The 22870-nt window shown below is 38.2% G+C and overlaps 1 protein-coding gene across 5 annotated transcripts in view; it reads right to left on the minus strand.

The window, feature by feature from the left end:
* MARCHF6 (membrane associated ring-CH-type finger 6) overlaps window positions 1-22870 on the minus strand; it is a 70633-nt gene that overhangs the window by 27089 nt on the left and 20674 nt on the right. For all 5 annotated transcript variants that reach the window (XM_059694800.1, XM_059694799.1, XM_059694796.1 and 2 more), the window contains 11 exons: window positions 20851-20923; window positions 19504-19672; window positions 16727-16916; window positions 14772-14833; window positions 13954-13986; window positions 12072-12123; window positions 4097-4155; window positions 2490-2570; window positions 2173-2241; window positions 2019-2093; window positions 598-732 (listed from right to left, as the gene is read on the minus strand). In XM_059694800.1, the coding sequence (XP_059550783.1) occupies window positions 598-732; window positions 2019-2093; window positions 2173-2241; window positions 2490-2570; window positions 4097-4155; window positions 12072-12123; window positions 13954-13986; window positions 14772-14833; window positions 16727-16916; window positions 19504-19672; window positions 20851-20923 (998 nt within the window). The remainder of the gene's footprint in view (window positions 1-597; window positions 733-2018; window positions 2094-2172; window positions 2242-2489; window positions 2571-4096; window positions 4156-12071; window positions 12124-13953; window positions 13987-14771; window positions 14834-16726; window positions 16917-19503; window positions 19673-20850; window positions 20924-22870) is intronic.

Below are 22870 nucleotides of genomic sequence, written 5' to 3' on the forward strand. Positions count from 1 at the left end.
TTTTATACTTCCTACTGCACCAGAATGATGGAGCATGAGATGTATACTAATCAAATACTGACCCCACTGCCAATGTCTTCAAATTGTAAAGACTGTATTCCAAAAATAGGATTAGTAAGGTACCCATTTGGCAAGTGAACTGGAATAATAAAGGAACCTCACTCTAATTCTACACTTAAGGTGCCTACTTCAAGACCATTTTACATATTTAATCCTGCAAGACCATAACCTTTAGGTTTTTCCAGCATTACATTTCCTTGAATGAAGTCCAAGATAGGCACAGATCATATAAAAGTCCAAGGATTTGTATTAGAGGATGGCTACATGTAAAATAAGTGCTCTTATTTAATTTTTTCCCCCTCAGTCTACTTACCTTTCAAACTCAAAACTAATTATAGACAGAAATACTAAAACGTCAATTTTTAAAGCAAATGACTGAAAACAGTCTAAAGCAATTACTATCAGTTTCTTCCTTTTATATTAAAATAGAGAAAATTATTTAGTTAGGAAATCATAATAATCTTTGAGGCACAACTGTGGCTAAACAAAAGTCCTTTTCATGGATATATAGCATCAGCACCTCCCTGTAGACCTTACCTCTCTCAGTAAAAGAATGAAGGAAGCAAAGTAGAACACGTATACCATTCCCACTAGCCAGTGCAGAAACATGGTAGTGCCTGGAGCTGATTGAAAGCTCAGTTCTCGATCTTTCAGTGTAGCATCAAACATTTCCTAAATCAAAAGAGAACAGGTAAGTAAGAGTTGAAGCACCTACATTTGCCAAATTAGTATCTCCATCTTCTAGGAAGTGAATAAAAATCACTATGCATATAGGTTATGATGTTCCAGGACTATAGTTATCTTAATACCATTTCATGGTGTCATAGAAATATAAATGATATAAGGTTAAATACTATTTCAAAGGTGTATGACAGTTTAAATTTTTAAATATAAGCAGCAAGACTAATAAATCAATTAGTAAGTGAAAAGAACCATTTTAGGTTAACATAAAACCTTTTCTTGGTTATAGATCTGCATTCATGACAAATTTTAATAGAAAAGTATGAGAGAAAATGTTATCTCAGAATCAAAGGTAGCTTTCCCACATATAATATAAAATATTTTTGAAAAGTAAAAAACTGATTATCACCGACAGCCATTAAAGATTGTAATAAACACCCAGCTGGTATGGCTCAGTGGTTGACCCATGAACCAGGAGGTCATGGTTCGATTCCCAGTGGTCAGGGCATGCGCCCAAGTTGCAAACTCAATCCCCAGTAGGCAGTGTGCAGGAGGCAGCCAATCAATGATGTTCCTCGCTCATCGATGTTTCTATCTTTCTATCCCTCTCCCTTCCTCTCTCTAAAAATTAAAAAATATAAATATTTTAAGAAGAGATTATAATAATAAAAAATGAGCATCTTAGTTAAAACAAATGGTTAGGGTTGAACTTATGAAATGGTAGTAACAAAGACCATCTTCTCAGATTGCTTTTTTTATGCACATAATGTCTTGGCATTATCATAAAATTTAGAAGAGTAAAGCCACTAAGAAAATTCTTGCCCTAACCAGTTTGGCTCAGTGGACAGAGGGTCGGCCTGCCGACTGAAAGGTCCCAGGTTCGATTCCGGTCAAGGGCATGTACCTTGGTTGTGGGCACATCCCCAGTAGGAGGTGAGCAGGAGGCAGCTGATCGATGTTTCTCTCTCATCGATTCTAACTCTCTATCCCTCTCCCTTCCTCTCTGTAAAAAATCAATAAAATATATTTTTTTTAAAAAAGAAAATTCTTCACTGATCAGAAAGGTTCCAATCAAAATACTCTGACATCAGAAATCTGCATGAAGTCTCAACAAAAAAATCAGGAAAAATTAGCAACATTAAGACTCCACACTGATATATTCTCAGAAAAAAAGCAAATTATTATCAAATACTGACTTTCCTTTAAAAGAAACCTAAAGATGTCTTTTCTGAAGCCTTTAAATTATTAGGTTGTATGATAATGAATAATAAACTCACCAGGGAACAGATATCCAGCCACCAGCCACAAATGAGAGGGAATACTCCAATTTCTACCACCACTAGCAAAGAGACCTTAAGCAAAAATAAATGTCATCAATATCACCCAAACGGGGAGAAATCATTTCCACTTTTAACTTATAAGAAGAATTACCTTAACAACAATATAGCAGACTCCCAGCAAACGACGAGACCTATGAAATTTAACAAGAGTTGCCAAGCCCTATAGCATCTAGTCAAGGAAAAACTGAGCATTTCAAGGTGCAATAAAACTCATAGTAATTTAGGCAACACTTAATATTATTTGGCAGATGAACTTATTTCACATTTTGCCTGCCCTTATCCTCAATACAAATGCCTGTAACTTTTACTAAGAGGACAAGGAGAGAGAAATAGCTTTGTCAGTAAAAGGAACATACATCTCTTTGGTATGAATATATTAAACACCCAAGTTGGTTCATTAAAGGATACATGACAAACTATCAGTGTTATTGCTAAAAGTATATACCCAACTATGGTTGTGATTAGGCCTTCAAAATGAGATGCTTGGACCTAGAAATAAGAAAAAAATAAATAAACTTTAATTGTACCACATGGCCTCCACCCCAGTTTAACAACGTATTAAACAATTGAAATAGACTGTAAGTGAACTGGAAATAGGCAATTTACAACTAGAAAACCATAAAATCCCCTTTGGATGACATCTTTAAACCAGATTCTCCCACTGAATGTTATATACTATGAAAGGATGAGGGGAAAAAATTAGAGTAACTTTATTCCAGCAGACAAAATAAAATAGAGTGAATTAAATTTTACAAAAATAAGGAAAAAGTTGTAATGCAATAGTCTGCACTCTACTCCATTCTGAAGTAGACTTGCTAAATGCTGAGCTCAAGCTGTCCACCTGTCCAGTGCATCCCAGTCACCTCATTTCCTACCACTAGAAGTGACTGCTCTCCAAATCTGTCTCATTCTCAACATATAGAACAAGAGTTTTAAATAATGACAAATATTGCCCATTATTTTTATTGCTGAGTTCCAGATAGCAAGCGGTGATAGTTTGGAAAGTCAAAATTTATCAAAGAATTTATCCTAACTTTTCAAGTTCTTGCATTCAACTATTGAAAATTTGGAGAGCTGTATCAAATATTGAAACACATCTCTACTGATAAACAAAACAGATCCAGAGATATAGAAGCATGGCACAGACTGACAAATCTCAGAGGGAAGGCGGGTGGTGGTGGTGGGGAGGGAGGCGGGGAGATTAACCAAAGAACTTATACGTATATATGCATAACTCAAGGACATAGACAATAGTGAGGTGAAGGCCTAGAGGAAGGGGGGTAATCATGGGGGAGGAATGGAAAGGGTTAAGGGGGGAAGGGGAAGGAACATCTGTAATACTTTCAACAACAAAAAATTAACTTAAAAAAAAAAAAGCAAACACATCTCTTTGGCCTTTCAAAACCCTTCAAAATATGCTCTCTCAGGATTCACATACACAAACTGAACAGAGTATCCAGATCTGTCAGCTCTTCCTTAAAAAACTAAATCTTTCTGCCCCCCAAAACAGTAGTAGCTGTCCATCCAAATGTATCTGTCCTCCGACAATGATAAAATGTCAAAATTAAAGCAAATTCTTTAAAAAACTCTACAGCACACCATTCCAAGATCGACTAACCATTTTTTAATCGATTGACATATTGTTACTTTTCTAAATGCACCAGGGGGCATCTGGTGAAAAGGAAGAAAAGAGTACAAGGTTCATTAAAACGAATCATAAATCAGCCTGCAAAAACATTTTCCCATAGTATGCCACTGGCCCACCCAACAGGAGGGAACACAGTGCATCATGGGATTTCAGAGCATATCTTCTTAGCTGGCAAGATAACCTACTGTGTCTTACACTACTCACTATCAGTTTTTAAAGAAAAGAACAAGCTGGTGTTGGATAACTATTATTTTTTATAAGGCAGATTGAGAAATGAAGTAACTCTACAACATTATTAATTATTCAACAAATATCAAATTTGGGGGGGAGATCAATAAAAGTAAGTTTGCAAAAGTATTATACTCACATGTTCTTCAAATCCCAAACCAACAAGGGAGAAATGACCAATGTGGTAAGGGCAAAATGCTAAAAGGGAAGAAAAAACTCAATGAAAACGTCAAAATTAGAACAATGAGCACTCCTAGTACCATCTCCCAATGAAAGGAACCAGGGATTTTTAAAGTAATGGAAAATACCAGAACTGAGCAAAAAATGTATTTCTTGGGACATTCTCTGTAACCAGACAACAACAAAGTAATCAAGGTCTAATAGACTGATGGCAAAAGGACCTGAGAACCATTGTGAAGAGGGTCTCATGGGCCAATGAAAAGATATGAGTACCACCTTGGCAGGTTTGACTCAGTGCATAGAGCGTCAGCCTGCGGACCTAAAAGTCCCGGGTTCAATTCCAGACAAGGGCACGTACCTTGGTTGCAGGCTCCTCCCTGGCCCAGGCCCAGGCCTAGGGGCTGCGTGCAGGAGGCAACCAATTGATGTGTTTCTCTCACATCTATATTTCTGTCTTTCCCTCTCTCTTCCACCCTCTCTAAAATCAATGGGAAAATATCCTTGAGTGATGATTAAAAATAAATTAATAATAAATTTTGACCTCCAAAACTGTTCAGATTAAATTTCTAATAAAAGGGAAGATATGAGCATCAAAAAGAATAATGACCCAAACTGGTGGAAACACACTGAATATATACAAATCCATGAGTTCATTATACTCAAAAAGTGGTAGGCCAAAATCAAAAACAAAAGGAAAAAAAGCAACATCACAGAAAACACTTTTATCACCAATGGAAATAGTGGGCTCATCAATTCCTTACCCCGAAAACCAATAAAGGAAAAGACCTGCACATCTGTCCTGCCGCTTCTGAACAAACAAGTTCAGGATAACTAAATAGCTCTAGCTGATAAGTTCTTCTTTATAGAAAATCCAGTCAATAAATGTAAAAAATGACAATTTGAAAAGAATCATTTTGTAATGACAAATTATTTCAGGCAAGTATCATCAAGGGATAATGAAATCATTAGGTGAAATGCTGATGAAATGCTAGATATTTGTATGATACTAAAATACCACCCCCTCAAGATGCTATCATCTGAATCAATTGGAAAGGTGGAGAACCAGACATCATCCATTTTCAGATATGTTGTACTAGAGGCCCGGTGCATGAAATTCGTGTGGGGAGGGGGGGGCGTGTTGTCCCTCAGCCCAGCCTGCACCCTCTCCAATCTGGGAAACCTTGAGAAATGTCTGACTGCCCCGTTTAGGCCCGATACCACTGGGCAGTCGGACATCCCTCTCACAATCCAGGACTGCTGGGTCCCAACCGCTCACCTGCCTGCCTGGCCTGAATGCCCCTAACCACTTCTGCCTGCCAGCCTGATCACCCCCTAACCACTCCCCTGCCAGCCTGATCGACGCCTAACTGCTCCCCTGCCAGCCCAATTGCCCTTAACTACCCTAACCTGCTGGCCTGATCCCCCCCAACTGCCCTCCCCTGCTGGCCTGGTCACCCCCAACTGCCCTCCCCTGCTGGCCTGGTCCCTCCCCTCTGTCCTCCCCTGCTGGCCTGATTGCCCACAACTGCCCTCCCCTGCTGGCCTGGTGCCCCCCCCAACTGCCCTACCCTGCTGGCCTGGTCCCTCTATCTGTCCTCCCCTGCTGGCCTGATCGCCCACAACTGCCCTCCCCTGCTGGCCATCTTGTGTCCACATGGGGGCAGCCAACTTGTGTGTTGGAGTAATGGTCAATTTGCATATTACCATTTTATTATATAGGATTACTAGGCAAAACACAACCAGTGAAGGATTTGTCCCAAACATATTGAACCTGAATCTAATCAGGCCTTTGGAGACAAAGAAACAAAGTAGCAGACATTATCAGGGAGCATGAGGCACTCATAGGGCAGCTGATCCAAGTCTCTTCAACAAATCAATGGCAAAAAAAGGGATTGAGCGGAAGAATATTCTAGATCAAAAGGATTAATAACCAAAAGTAATGTCTAGACCAGGGGTGGGCAAACTTTTTGACTCGAGGGCCACAATGGGTTCTTAAACTGGACCGGAGAGCCGGAACAAAAGCATGGATGGAGTGTTTGTGTGAACTAATATAAATTCAACGTAAACATCATTACATAAAAGGGTACGGTCTTTTTTTTTTTTTTTTTTTTTTTTTTTTAGTTTTATTCATTTCAAACGGGCCGGATAAGGCCCGTGGGCCGTAGTTTGCCCACGGCTGGTCTAGACCTTATCTATCTAAATCCTCATTCAAACAAGCCAACTATAAAATGGCATTTAAGGACTAACAATCTAGAAACTTTTAATATATTGGATTACTAAGAAATATTAAGTACTGGTGATTCTCTAAGGCAGTGATGGCGAACCTATGACACACACGCAAACTCATTTTTTTATTGATTTTTCTTTGTTAAATGGCATTTAAATATATAAAATAAATATCAAAAATATAAGTCTTTGTTTTACTATGGTTGCAAATATCAAAAAATTTCTACATGTGACACGGTACCAGAGTTAAGTTACGGTTTTTCAAAATGCTGACACGCCGCACTCAAAAGGTTCACCATCACTGCTCTAAGGTGTGATAATGACATTATAGTTAAATAAGAAAATATCCTTAAGTATTTCATAATAAGAATTTTAAAATGTTTTTATTAATTTTTAGAGAGAGAAGGGAGAGGGAGAGATAGAAACATTGGTGAGAAAGAAAACTCAACATCGATTGGCTGCCTCCTCATGCACATATTTTTATTAATTTCAGACAGGACGGGAGAGGGGGAGAGAGAAACATCAATGATGAGAGAGAATCATCAACTGCACACCCCCTACTGGGGAGTGAGCCTGCAACCCAGGCATGTGCCCTTGAGCGGAATTGAACCCGGGACTTTTTAGTCCGCAAGCTGACATTCTGTTCCCTGAGCCAAACCAGCTAGGGCCAGAGTGACAATTCTTACAGTCGCTTTTCTTCAAGCTTTTCTTGCCATATTAATAAAATTTTAATTTGTTCTTAATAATAAAATGTAATTTATCTTTTACTGATGCTAAAAAAATGAACAGCATAGATTAGAGAAGGGGGGAAGGCAACTCAATCATTAACACAAAAGTTAGAGTGAATCTATAGGAATCTGGCCACCGAACAGTTTTGATCAAGTATTTTATGGGTAGAAATGCATTTACTGGTCTAAGATCTATTTAGAATTTATTTGCAAAGTAGACATGTGCATTATTTTACTAATATATGTTATAAAGCACAAGAAATTGTTAAATGATAAGAAAAAATACATATGCAGAATTTGTTCTAATTTGTTCTCACACCCAACTCTGACTCAAGAAGGTCCCTGACAAAGGCAAACTTTCAGGTTTCAACTCTATTTGTATACGTATTACTAACCTGAGCATTAATTGTAATAATCAATTTCTATCCTATTCTGAAGCAACTACTAGATAGGTATCATGAAATTAAGGTCAGTTTCTCAGGATCACTCCACTCTACTAAAGACAGCAGTGCTGTAAGGTTATATTTCTGCAAATTACATGATGACAAGAGTCAAAAAATGCCAGAGGAAAATTGCAGTAGGAAAAAAAACATGTGTGCTTAATCCCAATGACAACTGTGTACACCTAAAAAGAAAAGTGTATTCCTAAAAAGAAGAAAATTTATTTCATTTCAAGAGATCCTAAGTATGTTATGTAAGTGTACTAAGACAAATTTTTTTCATATAAACTTATATAAGCTTAGGAGACTGGATTAGAAAAATATTTACTTAGATGCTATTTCCTTTATATAAATAAGATTTCTTATTTCTCTAATTCAGGTTTAAAGATGACTTGTTTCTTCAAACATTAACTTAGCATTAAGTGTTTCTTACAAGAGCAAAGACTAAATTCTAGAGTTCATTTTCTCTCAAATAAAACTTGATATCCCAAGAAACTAAAAACACCAATCGGAAAGGATATATGCACTCCTATGTTCATAGCAGCACAATTTACAATAGCTAAGATTTGGAAACAGCCTAAGTGACCATCAGCAGATAAGTGGATTAAAAAACTGTGGTACACAATGGAATACCACACTGCTATAAAAAGGAAGGAACTCCTACCATTTGCAACAGCATGATGGACTTGGAGAGCATTATGCTAAGTGAAGTAAGCCAATCAGAGAAAGATAAATATCACATGATCTCACTCATCTGTGGAATATAATGGACAACATAAATTGATGAACAAAAACAGATCCAGAGACAGAGAAGCATCGATCAGACCATCAAACCTCAAGAGGGAAGGTAGGGGAGGGGAGGGGTAAGGGGGGGAGATCAACCAAAGAACTTGTATGCATGCATATAAGCATAACCAATGGACACAGACACCAGGGGAGTGAGGGCATGAGCAGAGGTGGGGTGGGGCAAGGGGGGGGATAAGGACACATATGTAATACCTTAATCTATAAAGAAAATTAAAAAATAGTTTTTTTTTAAAAAAGAACTTGGTCAAGATCAAAACAGTTTCACATTCTGGTGGAAGCACACTGAATATATACAAATCCATGAGTTCATTATACTCAAAAAGTGAATATAATTTTACATATAAAAAAATAAATGCAGAATAATCTGCAGACATATTTTTTACCCTCATATGCAAGGGGAAACAACAAAAAATGAGCTTCCTGTTAATTTGTGCCATCTTTTTAATCAAGATATTTGTTTCAAAAAGTTACCAATAATTTTATTTCTTTACTGATAATACTCAGAAATTAATTTTGTCTCATCCTCAATTTACATATTCAGTGTCTTTTTTATTGATTTTTTTCAAGAGAAGACAATAGAGGGAGAGAAACATCAATGTGAGAGCCAAACATCGATCATTGATCAGCTGCCTCCTGCACGCCCCCTACTGGGGATCAGGCCCACAACCTGGGCATGTGCCCTGACCAGGAATCAAACCGGTGACCTTTTGATGTACAAGATGACATCCAACCAACTGAGCCACATTGGCCAGGGCCATGTTCAGTGTCTTTTTGACCACATGGCTTCTTTCCTATTGAAGAGAACTGCTTTCTAGGTCACAAAGTGGTCCACAATACAAAGGAAATAACTTGGAATTCAATGTAACCCTCCCTCCTCAGCAGAACTAAAGGGTAACTCACATGCATTAAAGGAAGGAATTTCTCAAAGATCACCCCTATGGAGAGATCTGTACTCTAAGGCAGCGGTTGCCAACCTTTCAGACCTCACGGACCACCAGTGGTCCAATGACCACCAGTTGGCAACCGCTGCTCTAAGGTCTCTCGACAAGACACAAACCATACCCCAGCCCAGCAATAACCTGATTTTATTAAACTCTACTTTCTCTCCCTTGAGATATGCAGGAATTGATTTCTAAGGTCTTGGTTTACTTGATTCAATTTACCTTATGTTTCCCAAAGCAGAAAAATCTGTCAACTGCACTTCCTCAGCCCTGCCTTCCTTTCTCTAATTACACCCAATGGGAGGGATTCGTTTGTGTTGCCACAGAACCCTCACAGCTGTAGTTGTGATAGTGTCTTGAAAGTGATTTTGCATTTACCAGAATCTGGTTCTAAGGGGAATTCACATTTGGGGAAGGGTCACTGTCTTCCCTCAAGCATACATCCATCTCCGGTGACAATTCCCAAGCAGGGTCTCTGATAAAGCCTTGACAGATGGCAAAAAGATCTTCTGCCATAGGGAAGCGCACGCAGATAATTAGCAAAAAGTTAATTCCAGAGGTAGAATATTGTATATTCTCAAGTCAGTCTACTAGTAAAATTAACTTCTACAAAGAGACAGAAATGCCCAACTGAAGCAGAGATAGTAGGCAACTACAGGTTATTGAAGTCACTATTGCTTAGGAAAGAAGGTATCTTCACAGGATTCCTATACAGATTACTATCTAAAACTATTTTATATATTCCTGGAGAAACCAAGATGGCGGCATAGGTAAACACCGGAGTTTGCTGCCTCGCACAACCACTTCAAAAATACAACTAAAAGACGGAACGGACATCACCCAGAACCACAGGAAGGCTGGCTGAGGGGAAATTCTACAACTAGAAGGAAAGAGAAAAGCATACCGAGACTCAGAGGAGGTGCGGTGCGGAAGTAAAATACAAAGGTGCGGAGGTGTGTGCGGAGCGGGCTGGTGGCTGAGGGCACGGTTGTCTGTTTCAATCAGGAGGGAGTCTCAGACTCCAGTTCCGGGCGAGTCTCTGGGGACCCAGACTCAAATGGGAGAAGCGGGACTGTCTGGCATCAGTCGGAACTCGAGGGCAGCTTTCTCTTACTTGCAGCGGTTGCTGGGACACTGAGAAGCAGAGCCTCTGGGGACAGGACTGAGAGCAGCCATAACTGCACGCTCCGCCCACCCTGTTGATCCCCTGGGACCCGCCCTGCCCAAGCCTTGCACACAGGCATTTGCTGGATAGCCTCAGGCAAAGGCTAGATTAGCACCTCCCTAGAGGACAGAAGTTCTCCCACTGCAGACACAGCTGATTCTCACAGTCAGTTGGCCTGGAGGTCAAATCTCCCCCAGTGTTACCTACAACAATCAAGGCTTAACTACAAGACTGCACACAAAGACCACTAGGGGGTGCACCAAGAAAGCATAAAAAATGCAGAGACAAAGAAACAGGACACAAATGACAGAAATGGAGGAAAGCAAAATGCTGGATATAGAGTTCAAAACCACACTTTTAAGGTCTCTCAAGAGCTGTCTAGAAGCTGATAAATTTAGTAAGGCCCTTGAAAAGACTGGTGAGACCGCTGATAAATATAGTGAGATCCTCAAGAAATCTAATGAGACCCTCGATGTTGTGATAAAGGACCAACTAGAAATTAAGCATACACTAACTGAAATAAAGAATATTATACAGACTCCCAACAGCAGACCAGAGAAGCACAAGAATCAAGTCAAAGATTTGAAATGTGAAGAAGCAAAAAACACCCAACCAGAAAAGCAAAATGAAAAAAGAATCCAAAAATACGAAGATAGTGTAAGGAGCCTCTGGGACAGCTTCAAGCGTACCAATATCCGAATTATAGGGGTGCCAGAAGATGAGAGAGGGCAAGATATTGAAAACCTATTTGAAGAAATAATGACAGAAAACTTCCCCCACCTGGTGAAAGAAATAGACTTACAAGTCCAGGAAGCGCAGAGAACCCCAAACAAAAGGAATCCAAAGAGGACCACACCAAGACACATCATAATTAAAATGCCAAGAGCAAAAGACAAAGAGAGAATCTTAAAAGCAGCAAGAGAAAGAAACTTTGCAGGCCAGAAGGGAGTGGCAAGAAATATTCAAAGTGATGAATACCAAGAACCTACAACCAAGATTACTTTATCCAGCAAAGCTATCATTCAGATTTGAAGGTCAGATAAGGACCTTCACAGATAAGGAAAAGCTAAAGGAGTTCATCACCACCAAACCAGTATTATATGAAATGCTGAAAGGTATCCTTTAAGAAGAGGAAAAAGAAGAAAAAGGTAAAGATACAAATTATGAGCAACAAATACGCATCTATCAACAAGTGAATCTAAGAATCAAGTGAATAAATAATCTGATGAACAGAATGAACTGGTGATTATAATAGAATCAGGGACATAGAAAGGGAATGGACTGACTATTCTTGGGGGGGAAAGGAGTGTGGGAGATGTGGGAAGAGACTGGACAAAAATCGTGCACCTATGGATGAGGACAGTGGGTGGGGAGTGAGGGCGGAGGGTGGGGTGGGAATTGGGAGGAGGGGAGTTATGGGGAGAAAAAAGAGGAACAAATGTAATAATCTGAACAATAAAGATATAAAATAAATAAATAAATAAATAAATAAATAAATAAATAAATAAATAAAAATAAAACTATTTTATATATTCCTGTTTAAAAATAAAACAAAAACCTAAATAAGAAGGCTCCTAGAAAGCTAAACTACCATAATACAATAAACAAAAGCATAAACACCACTTACCAAAAACAAGAATGAACAGTGTGTTTAAAGACACCACCCAGAAGACATGTTCCTAAAGGAAAAGAACATTAATAAAACATATTCAATTCCTACTTGACATATAAAGACTACTCCACTTACTCAATTATAAGACTGAAATGTTCCCTCTATAGTTGAGAGTTCATTCTAAAAATTATGTACAACTTTAAATTTTTCATTAGATAGCTCATAAATCTAATAAAACTCAAGTTCATTATATTACATGTAGGGAAAAAATCAAAGAAGTTACTCTATAAACATTTCCTCTTCAGAAATTAATAATTCACTACAAACTATACAGATTCTCATAAATAACTTCCAGGCTGCATTAAATCAAATGACACTGAAAAATTCCAAATGGAGAAAAATTAGAAAGCCACATTAATTCCCAACAACATATTAATGGAAAAATACAGTGCTTCTTTCACTGTCCATTTTGTTCTCAGGACTTCTGTAAGGTCACTTTATCTTCTCTGGTCCCTTTTCTCCCTATGATGTCCTGTCTTTCTTTGCTCATGCCTCAGTATACTCATTCTCACTTGGCCAATGATCTACTTCCACAGTTATGTATTATCACCTCCAAGATGACTGCTATCATCTCCAGCCAGACACCTCTACTTTAGTTACACTCCTTGCTGACACTAGAAAGACCAAGCTCATTTGTCTAGGCCCACCACCTCCTCCCCCATCAAGTTAAATGATCCTTCCAAAAAGGGCCAACACTTTCAAATTTTTTTCTTAGAAAGACATTCCCATCAGGAAAGAATATCCCAATCTGCTACAATTCAAGGGGCATAAAGGGTGATTAATTTGTCTAAGAGATGACTGCTACATTCCTATTCACCATGTCAGCTTATATCACTTGAATTTTTTCAGCTTTTCTGCTTTTAGGGCTCCCAAACTGTCCTTATTCCCTATATCTTCTGTGCCTCAACCTCTAAATTATCTTATTTAAAAATTCCCTGCTGACAAACTCCAGTAAGAAACACCTAACCAAGGCCTCTTCTGTACCTCTGATAAACACCTTCTGTAACTGAGTCTTAACCATGTAGTACCTCTAAAGTTTCTTATTCACGTGTTAATTTCTACTAACTATAAAACATCTTTGAGAAGAGGGATCCCATTTCATTCATCTCTGAACCTCACAGTAACTATTACAATGGATGGCACATGGTAGACACTAAAAATATCTTTCCATGAATGAAGTCATCCTATAAATTATTTTTTCCAATAATTAGAATGCACTTTTGTCAGCAACACTGCCTAACTTCTGGGAGGCATCTGTGAGGGACTGATGAGGTAAGAGAGGTAAATGAGTATGTAGTCAAATACCTTCAATACCAGTGGTTCTCAACCTTCCTAATGCCGCGACCCTTTAATACAGTTCCTCATGTTGTGGTGACCCCCAATCATAAAATTATTTTCGTTGCTACTTCATAACTGTAATTTTGCTACTATTATGAATCATAATGTAAATATCTGATATGCAGGATGTATTTTCATTGTTACAAATTGAACATAATTAAAGCATAGTGATTAATCACAAAAACAATATGTAATTATATATGTGTTTTCCGATGGTTTTAGGCGACCCCTGTGAAAGGGTCGTTTGACCCCCAAAGGGGTCGCGACCCACAGGTTGAGACCGCTGTTCTATACTGATTGGATCAAACTCTGAATAGAAGCTTGGTAACATCATATTCTCTCTAATCTGTGAATTACCACCAGGTGCATCCCTCAGTATCACTACCTCAACTGAATCACTGAGACAAATAATTAAGTCACAATTCTATTATTTAAAAAATGTTAGAGTTATGAATAAAGATAATTTTGTTTGGAAAAAAAAAATGTTAGCTTTACTTACTAGAAAAACTAGTGATCCATCAAGTCCTAGCATCTAAAATGAATAATAATAGGCATTAATTCAAGATAAAAAAAAGGTTTTTTTAATTCTATTTATTAAAAAGGCTCATTTTCCTTTCAATATCTTTATTTTTAAAAAAACATTTTTTTTTTACTGATTTTAGAGAGGAAGGGAGAGGGGAAGAGAGCTAGAAACATCAATGATGAGATAGAGTCATTGATCAACTGCCTCCCACATGTCCCCTACTGGAGATCAAGCCCACAACCCAGGCATGTGCCCTTGACTGAAATCGAACCCGGGACCCTTCAGTCCACAGGCCGACACTCTATCCACTGAACCAAACCAGCTAGGGCCCTTTCAATATCTTTAAACATAATCCATACCCACTACTTTCCGATATAGCCTATCATTTTCAGAGAATAAAAAACTCCTGTGTATGGGAGTTTTGTATTTTGGGTTTCCTTTTATTCCAAATCATGGTTTTGAAGTAAAAAAAAAAATCCATCTTGGGTTCATCCTTACATTAGCTATGGAGTCAGTCAAGACTTCATGATCCAACTATATTGTCAACTGAAGCATCAGAATAATACTTAAATTTTAAATTGTTACTTCATTTTTTGAAAGTCCACAATTTCAGACTAAACATTCCCTAAGTAGAGCAAGGTTTGTTTTAAAAACCATAAGACAGAAAAAGTTATCATTTTCAGTACAAACAAAACATCACTTAATTTTCTCTAGAAATTAAAGATCTATTAAAGTTTTAAATCAAACATAACTACAGAATTAAAACACTGATGTTTGATAGAAGTCTTACTCACTCTTTCCCATGTAAGCTCTTCTGCAGCTCTGTCCCATTCTAAAGCATTCCAGTTCATGTCATCTAGAAATAAAATTGCAGTTCAAAGATTACTGACGTAACTTGAACTATAAATAAAATGCGCCCTTTTAATTTGGTGTTTTGTAAACTATTGTTGAGAAGCTAAACCACATTTAAAATGTTTCCATATGAGTATTTACTTATTAGGCAATAAATAAGAACCCATATACATAAATACAACATAAAATAAATAAGGTGGTGCTAGTATGTGGAAAATACTAGAAAGGAAAGAAAGAGGGTTATGTGATAGAAAGGAATTCAACAGTTCTGAAGCAGCAATAACTCCAGTGGAAGTGAGGAGAGTAAGAAAGCCAGACGACTATAATTCTCTGGATGAGGAAGCAGTGGAAGATATAGTATGAAAGGCAGAGAGGGATCAGATCATACAAAAGAAATGTGAAGCCTAGATTTTATTTTGTTCTTCAGTATCATGGAAAAACCACTAAAAGATTTTTAAAGGCAGGAGAGCAATCCAAATACTACGTGGAGCAAGAATGGAAGAAGGAAGACCAGTTAGGAGCTATTGCATTAGACTGAGACAGAAATGGTGGCCAGCACTAGGGAAGCAGTAGACTGCATCCTCAGAGTCTTTGAATAGATACTCGCCTCTCCCTGGCAAAGGCCCCATTACACAACTCGCTTCTCATCCTTCAGGTCGTAGCTCAAATAGCCCTTACTCTGAGCTACGGGGGCATCTTGTTTAAGTAAGTCTCTCTCCAAAAGCATCCTCAGAACAACCTACACAATGTTTATCACAATGTGTAATAAATTTGCTCACTTGGGTATTCTTCACTAGACCAGAAACTCCATGAAGGCAGAGCCCTGATGTTTTGAGTGCCTGGCACACAGGAGACACTCAAATATTAACGATGTCAAATGGACCCAGAGGCAGTGCAGCACCTGACAAGAAAACTCTGGGTGGGAAGAGAGAAAGGGAGGCGCTGAGCTACTGACAGCTGACTTGGAAGGCTCAGTCTCGGATCTTCTTTTACATTGCAAAGTTACCTGCTAGAAACGGAGAAATTGAGCCCTGGCTGGGTAGCTCAAGTTGGTTAGATCAAGGATCCTCAAACTACGGCCCGCGGGCCACAGGCAAATACAAATATTGTATTTGTTCCCGTTTTGGTTTTTTACTTCAAAATAAGATATGTGCAGTGTGCATAGGAATTTGTTCATAGTTTTTTTTTTAAACTATAGTCCGGCCCTCCAATGCTCTGAGGGACAGTGTTTAAAAAGTTTGAGGACCCCTGGGTTAGATCATTGTCCCGATAAACCAAGGTTGTGGGTTTGATTCCCAGTCAGGGCAAATACAAGAAGCAATCAACAAATGCATAAATAAGTAGAACAAATCGATGTTTCTCTCTCTCTCTCTCTCTCTCTCTCTCTCTCTCTTCCTCTCTCCCTCCCTCCTCTTCCTCTATCTCCCTTCTTTGCTCTCCCTCTCTCTAAAATCAATAAATAAAAATTTTTAAAAAACAGAAACTGGTTTCTCTGGATTGCATCTGGTCTACAGTGCACACTGCAAGAATTTTTCTTTGATATTAAAAGTACTGGCTCAAAAGAATGGCCAAAAAAAAAAAAAGATAAATCTTTATCAAATTCCTTTAAAAAAAAAAAACTAGGATCTACACCAACTTACAAATAATTTCTTCCTACCCATCCTACTAAAGTCCTGCATAAAGTAGGATTTTAAAACACACAATGTGCCGTTTCACAGAAAAAAAAATGTATGCATATGTATATCCATACATGCAAGTTTGCCAAAATAAAGTAAAAACCGGTTAAAAATATAATTTTAAACCCACTAAATTTTGAAAACACCAGTCCTCCCCCAAGGCAAGTTGGGAATGGACTCATGGTGGAGAGGAGGTGATAAGGACAAATGAGCACCATTACCCTGGGCCCCATTGTTGGCATCCGCTGCATCTTCCCCGCCTGCCTCATCTTCCTCCTCGTTCTCCTCCTCCTCTTCTTCCGCCTGATCATCCTGGGCATCCGGGTTTTCCCCCACCACTGCGTTCTCGGCTGGTGGGTTGGCAGGCTGGTCAGGAGCAACATTTTCAGCCCCATTTCCTCCCGCTGGAGCCTAAAATGACAGAAGAGCGCAGACATTTAGCTAATTTACCTCAGTTTTGCTCTATTTTCAAATCAAGCTCTTTCTTCTAAAACAAACAAATAAATAAATAACCAAGAGGCTCAAAGTATTGAAATTCCAAAACGCACCTCTCAAAGTCAAATGTATCTTATTTGGATCAATTTGGTATATAAGGACATAAATTCACTTCACAGTGTATATATTCATTCAGTATAATTTAAGGATTATCATTTCATAAAGCATTATAGATAACTAGAGGCCTTCCCTTCCATTGTCTGCTGGTACCAGTTTTCCTCTGGCACCCGGGGCCCAGGCCTTCCCTCTGGCTGGGCTCCGGCCAGAGCCCCCACCCCAGCCATGAGGCCTCATGGCTCCACTGATCCCGGGGCTGTGAGGCCTCACTACTCGGCTGGCCATCTTTGTTGGCGGTTAATTTGCATATCACCCTGATTAGCCAATGGGAAGCGTACGAAGGTACGGTCAAATACCCTTTTTGTCTTTTATTAGATAGGATGGGTTAACAATATGGCTATCTTGAATACATCATTCCATACATAATCCTTCTTTAAAAGACATGACTCCAGTCTTTAATGACCCCTCGGGAATAAAAATATATTTATTTATGCATCTATTTATTTGTTTATACACATACAGATATAAAACTTAATTCTCAGTTATCAGTTAAACACTTGAGGAAAATAGCTAATTTCTGCCCTGTAGGTAAGCCTGTCCATATATATTTTATCAGTCCCCACATGCATCTTTCTCTGACTCTTCCTGAGTGCAACAACCTACCAACCAAAGACATAACTGCAGTTAATTAAAACACTCAACTCCCTTGGGGTTAATAAAGACTAAAAGAGAACTACATTAGCCCTGGCCGACTTGGTCAGTGATTAGAGCATCAGCCCTGGGAAGGAAGGTTCACTGGTTTGATTCAGTCAAGGGTAAGGGCATGTACCTCAGTTGCAGGTTCCTTCCTACATGTGGGAGGCAACCAATCAATGTTTCTTTCTTTCTTTCTCTCTCTCTCTCTCTCTCTCTCTCTCTCTCTCTCTCCCCCCCCCCCCCCCCCCACCTTTCATCCTCTCCCTCTTCATTCTTTTCCACTCTCTCGAAAAATCAATGGAGACAGAACCTAGAGACAGAACCTAGCGAGAGAACATGGCAAAAGATCCTGGACAGAACCTGGCTACAGAAATTGGCTGGAGAACCTAGACAGAACATGGCAGGAGAACCTGGACAGAACCTGGCGACCGAACCTGGCTGGAGAACCTGGAGAACTTGGCTGGAGAACCTAGCGAGAGAACATGGCTACAGAACCTGGCTGGAGAACCTAGACAGAACTTGGCTGGAGATCCTACACAGAACCTGGCTGAAGAACTGAGCCACAGAACCTGACTGGAGAACCTAACCACAACTTGGCTGGAGATCCTGGCTAGAGATCCTGGCTAGGCTGCTGATCAACTGAACGCTGTCTCCGTGTCATTCCTTCTTCGCCGACTCGGTCCACACCTTTGGGGACCCCTGGACCTGCTGGGGTTGGACCCCAGCCACACACACATATGTGTATATATAATAAATTAAACATATTCATCCTTTGACATCTTAAAAAAATAAAAATAAAAATAAATAAATAAAAATCAATGGAAAAATATATCCTGTGAGGATAAAAGTTTTTTAAAAAAAGAACCCTATTAAATGCTTCAAATGCTTCAAAATATAAGGTACAATGATAAAAGCATTAAAGGTAGGTAAGAACAGTGTTGTTTCTTTATAGATCCATTTTTTTTTATGTGTGGTTTTCAAGGGAGAAATTGCACTCAATTCTGCAGTGAAAAATATGTGGCAACTTTGATTAAATCAATCTGCAAACTGACAAAAGTAGGTCATTACATGAAAAATTAAGTTATTAATTTACACTTTGAGTATCTTACACTCAATTTTTTCATAACAAAATTTTATGAAGTGTGAATTGTTTTCATATGTAAGTAGCTAATATTTTTTACATTTTCAGCCCCATAATTTCTCAGCAGGCAAAATACTAAAAATAATTTATGTCCTCTCTTCTTAATAATTCTAGCAAATGCTCTTGCATCTAAGCATGTATCCTCTGATAAACAAAAAGTAAAATGGCACACCATTGTTATAGTGGTCCAACTTTTCTACTTTTGGTAACATTCCTGCTAGCAGCAGCAAAGAGGAGGCATTTTGCATACAAAGAAACTGATGAGCAAAGAGGGTAAGTCACTTCTTTAATGTTATCCAGCATGTCAGAAGCATGTGCAAGAAGTCTATACCTTAACTTCCAGCATTATGCAGGGGACCCAAGCAAAAGCAATGAAATAGCACTTTAGTATGCCCCCAATATTGCTCCCAATCTTGCTAGAAAATTGAGGCCAAGTCACAGCAGCATTCTTTTGATTTTTTTCACATCTCCCTTAATCTTCTCCCACTCCTTTTCACTACTCTGCTTTGCAGTGAGGGACATGGGAGTCAATGGGGTTGGGTTTTAGAAGGTGATGACAACTCTCATGTCCTGTCCCAATAAAAAGAATTGGAGGAAGTGGGGAGTTACCTCATTTTGGTGGTGTCCAGCAGCATTGAAGGGTGGAACAGCATGATCCAGCCAAATCGGCGCTCCCCCGTGAACAATCTGCTCTCGCAACCACACCAGGCTGATGAACGCACACAATGTGCACGTCACCACAAAACAACCCTGTAAACAATCCGCCAATAAGTTGTCCCTAGTTAAAAAAAAAAAAAATTATATGGAATTACTCCAAAGAACACCTAAGGAAACCAAAGAAACTCAAGGTAACAACAGTTCGTCTTATACTAAAATCTCAGGAAAAAACAGCCAGAAAACTCATAATTTTCTGGGTGAAAATCAGCTCCTCAAAAATAATTACTAAGGACAGCTTGGCACAAAAGAAGATTTAGCACATATAAGTATAATTTTTTGCAGGCTTAATACTCTAATGATCTTGATATAGTTAATAATATATAACATTTCTAATTCTGACATCAGTAATAAGTAAAACACATCTAATATGTCTTTCTGAAGAAAATTCAATTACAATGCTTAATATCAAATTAAGATACAGTAAAACAACTATAGTGAAGACGTTTTTTAGCGTTCAGACACTAATAATCACAAGAAACATTTTAAAAATAAATTTGAATTGAAATGTCTATATTGCAAAAAACATATTTAAATGAACTTTCAGCATGCGAACATAATCATATATATTCCACAACGCACAACAGCCTATTTAACAAGCTGTCCCACCATTACAAAACAGTTCTTTTTAAGACAGGTATGTTTTAAAACAGCACATATGTATATATACATGTCAGCTGCTTCTACTGTAGCTATAACTGTTAAAATTATTATTTGTCCTTGAAACTGAAAAACTCAAATTGTAATAAAAATAAATATGTGGAGCAGCCCTGGCCAGTGTGGTTCAGCTGGAACATCATCCCGTACGCTAAAAGGTCAAGGGTTCAAAAAAAATAAAATTATAAGACACCGGGGGATAGGGGAGGCTAGGGGACTGTCTAGGGCGGGGGGGAAAAATGGACACATATGTAATACCCTGTAATACCCTTTGTAATACTTTAAGCAATAAAAAAAATAAAAAAATAAAAATAAATTAAATTAATAAATTAAAGGTCAAGGGTTCGATTCCCGGTCAGGGCATATACCTAGGTTGCAGGTTTGATCCTGAACCACATGTAGGAGGCAACCAATCAATGTTTCCCTCTCACATCAATCTCTCTTTCTCTCTCTCTCTCTCTCCCTGCCTCTCTCTCTAAAAATCAAAGAACATATCCTTGATTAAGGATTTAAAAAAAATAAAAACTTGTGGGGAAAAACTAACACCATTATGCAGCCTTCCACTGTCACAAGGTTCATACTCACGTGGACAGCATGTCCAGTGGCAGTGTCAGTAGTGAGCTCACGGAGCCAGTAAACAAGCACTTGTAGATGCGGCCTACCGAAAGAGGACACAAGGGCACATAGTTACAATTCTCATCATCAATCTCACAGCTGTTCAATTAAACAGAGGTAAAGTGGAATACCATGAATGCCACTAAAATGCACTTTTAGTCTTTGAAAGGATGAGTCTCAAAATATTAAACTGTTTTAAAATGGTCAAGGCCCTGGCTGGGTAGCATCATCCTAATGAGTCAAGGCTCTGGGTTCAATCCCAGGTCAGGGCACATACAGGAATCAACCAATGAATGCATAAAAGGGTGGGAAAACAGATCGATTTTTTTTCTCTCTCCCTCTAAAAATCAATCAACTTTTTAAAATTTTTAATAGTCAAGCATAAAAATAGTGATAATGAAGAGTAAAAGTTACTCAAAAATGTTTGAAGTTTAGATTCTAGATTCACACTTGCTTGTTTTTACTGAATGAGCTTAGATGTCTGAAAGAGGAAAAAAATCTAAAGTAAAGATATCTCCAAAATTACATAATGGAGAATTTTTTTAACCTAGAATTCTAAAATTCATTGAGTCTGCTCATGAAATTAAAGGGTATCAGTTTGGGGAGTACACATTTTTGAAATTAGAAGTTTTCAATGGAGTACATGCTCCAATGCCATGAACAGCGGTGGCTCCTCTGCTGTTAATTGGGTAACAATCTAGTCCTACACTCTATTTGGTTACCCTATATTTTAATGTATAGTTACACTATATTTTCCTATCTACATATAGCACATCTATAATCTCCCACAAATATAACAAACAACTTAAAAAGCGCCCATTTCTATCCTCCCTTCACAATTTCTTCCCTGTTAAGATCATCCAGAATTTTAGTTCTAGGAGCTCCAGTTGCGCAATCGGTTAGCGCGCGGTACTTATACAGAATTTTAGTTCTAGGCTGTTACCTAAAAATTACTGTAGATTAACAATTATGATTTAGCTGTAAGACCTACTTGCTTCTTTTCTCTATAGCTCACAACTTTCTCTTTGATTCCTTGCTCATTTTATGCAGGAATAGTCGCAAACACATTTTCCATAAATAGTTTGAGGCAATAAACTTTCTCAGTCCTTGCATCTATTGAAATGTCTGTATATTGCCCTTCCATCTGGTAATTTATGGGTAGGTTTTAGGTTCAAAAATTTTGTCAAATTTTGAAATTTGCCTTCTAGCATTCAATTTCAAGTTGCTGCTGTCTTCTAGCTTCAGCAAAATATTTGCTGATTTTAAGTGTGACGTTAGTCTGATTTTCATTACTTTGTAGGATAACCTGCAAGCGTTACATCTATACAACACCCTGCTCAGAATTGGAAAACTTTAGAATATATTTAGGTTTTTGAGTCTCCTTCTATCATGGTCAGCTCTCTCTCTTTCAATCTATCATTTCCTCTTCCATCATCTTTTTACCTTCTGGAACTACTTATTAGACAGGTACTAAAAAACTTGATGTAGCCTCCATCTCTCACTTTTCTCATACTTTCAACATCTTGTCTTTTTGAGTTACATCCCATAGAACTCCTTGCTCAATCTTCTAATTCACTAATTCATTCACACTTCTACAGTACTTACTCTGCTATGTGGTATATCTCCCAAGATATTCATTTTCATAAATGAGTAAGTTTATCTTAATAAGACATGAGAATATGAATTATATTTATTCAAAAATCTTGTTTGCATTTAAGATTGCAAAAAAATTGTATTTATATAATCTGGCACCATATACCCCCCTCCATGTCTTTAAGAACAATGAAGAACTCAAAAAGTATCAATTAAGAGTTAGTATACCAACCTCACTGAAAGCCTCCTGTATTTGAAAGAAAGCCTCCTAATTATTCAGGATCATTTGATATGTGAGTGACTTTTAAAAGAAGGAGAGGGGGCGGGAATCTCAAGAGAACCCATCTTTTACAATCTTTGAAGGCTCTAACTAACTCCCAGAAATAAAATTCAAGTT

This window comes from Myotis daubentonii, chromosome 4 (genome assembly GCF_963259705.1).
Source record: "Myotis daubentonii chromosome 4, mMyoDau2.1, whole genome shotgun sequence".
Classification (NCBI taxonomy): Eukaryota; Metazoa; Chordata; class Mammalia; order Chiroptera; family Vespertilionidae; genus Myotis; species Myotis daubentonii.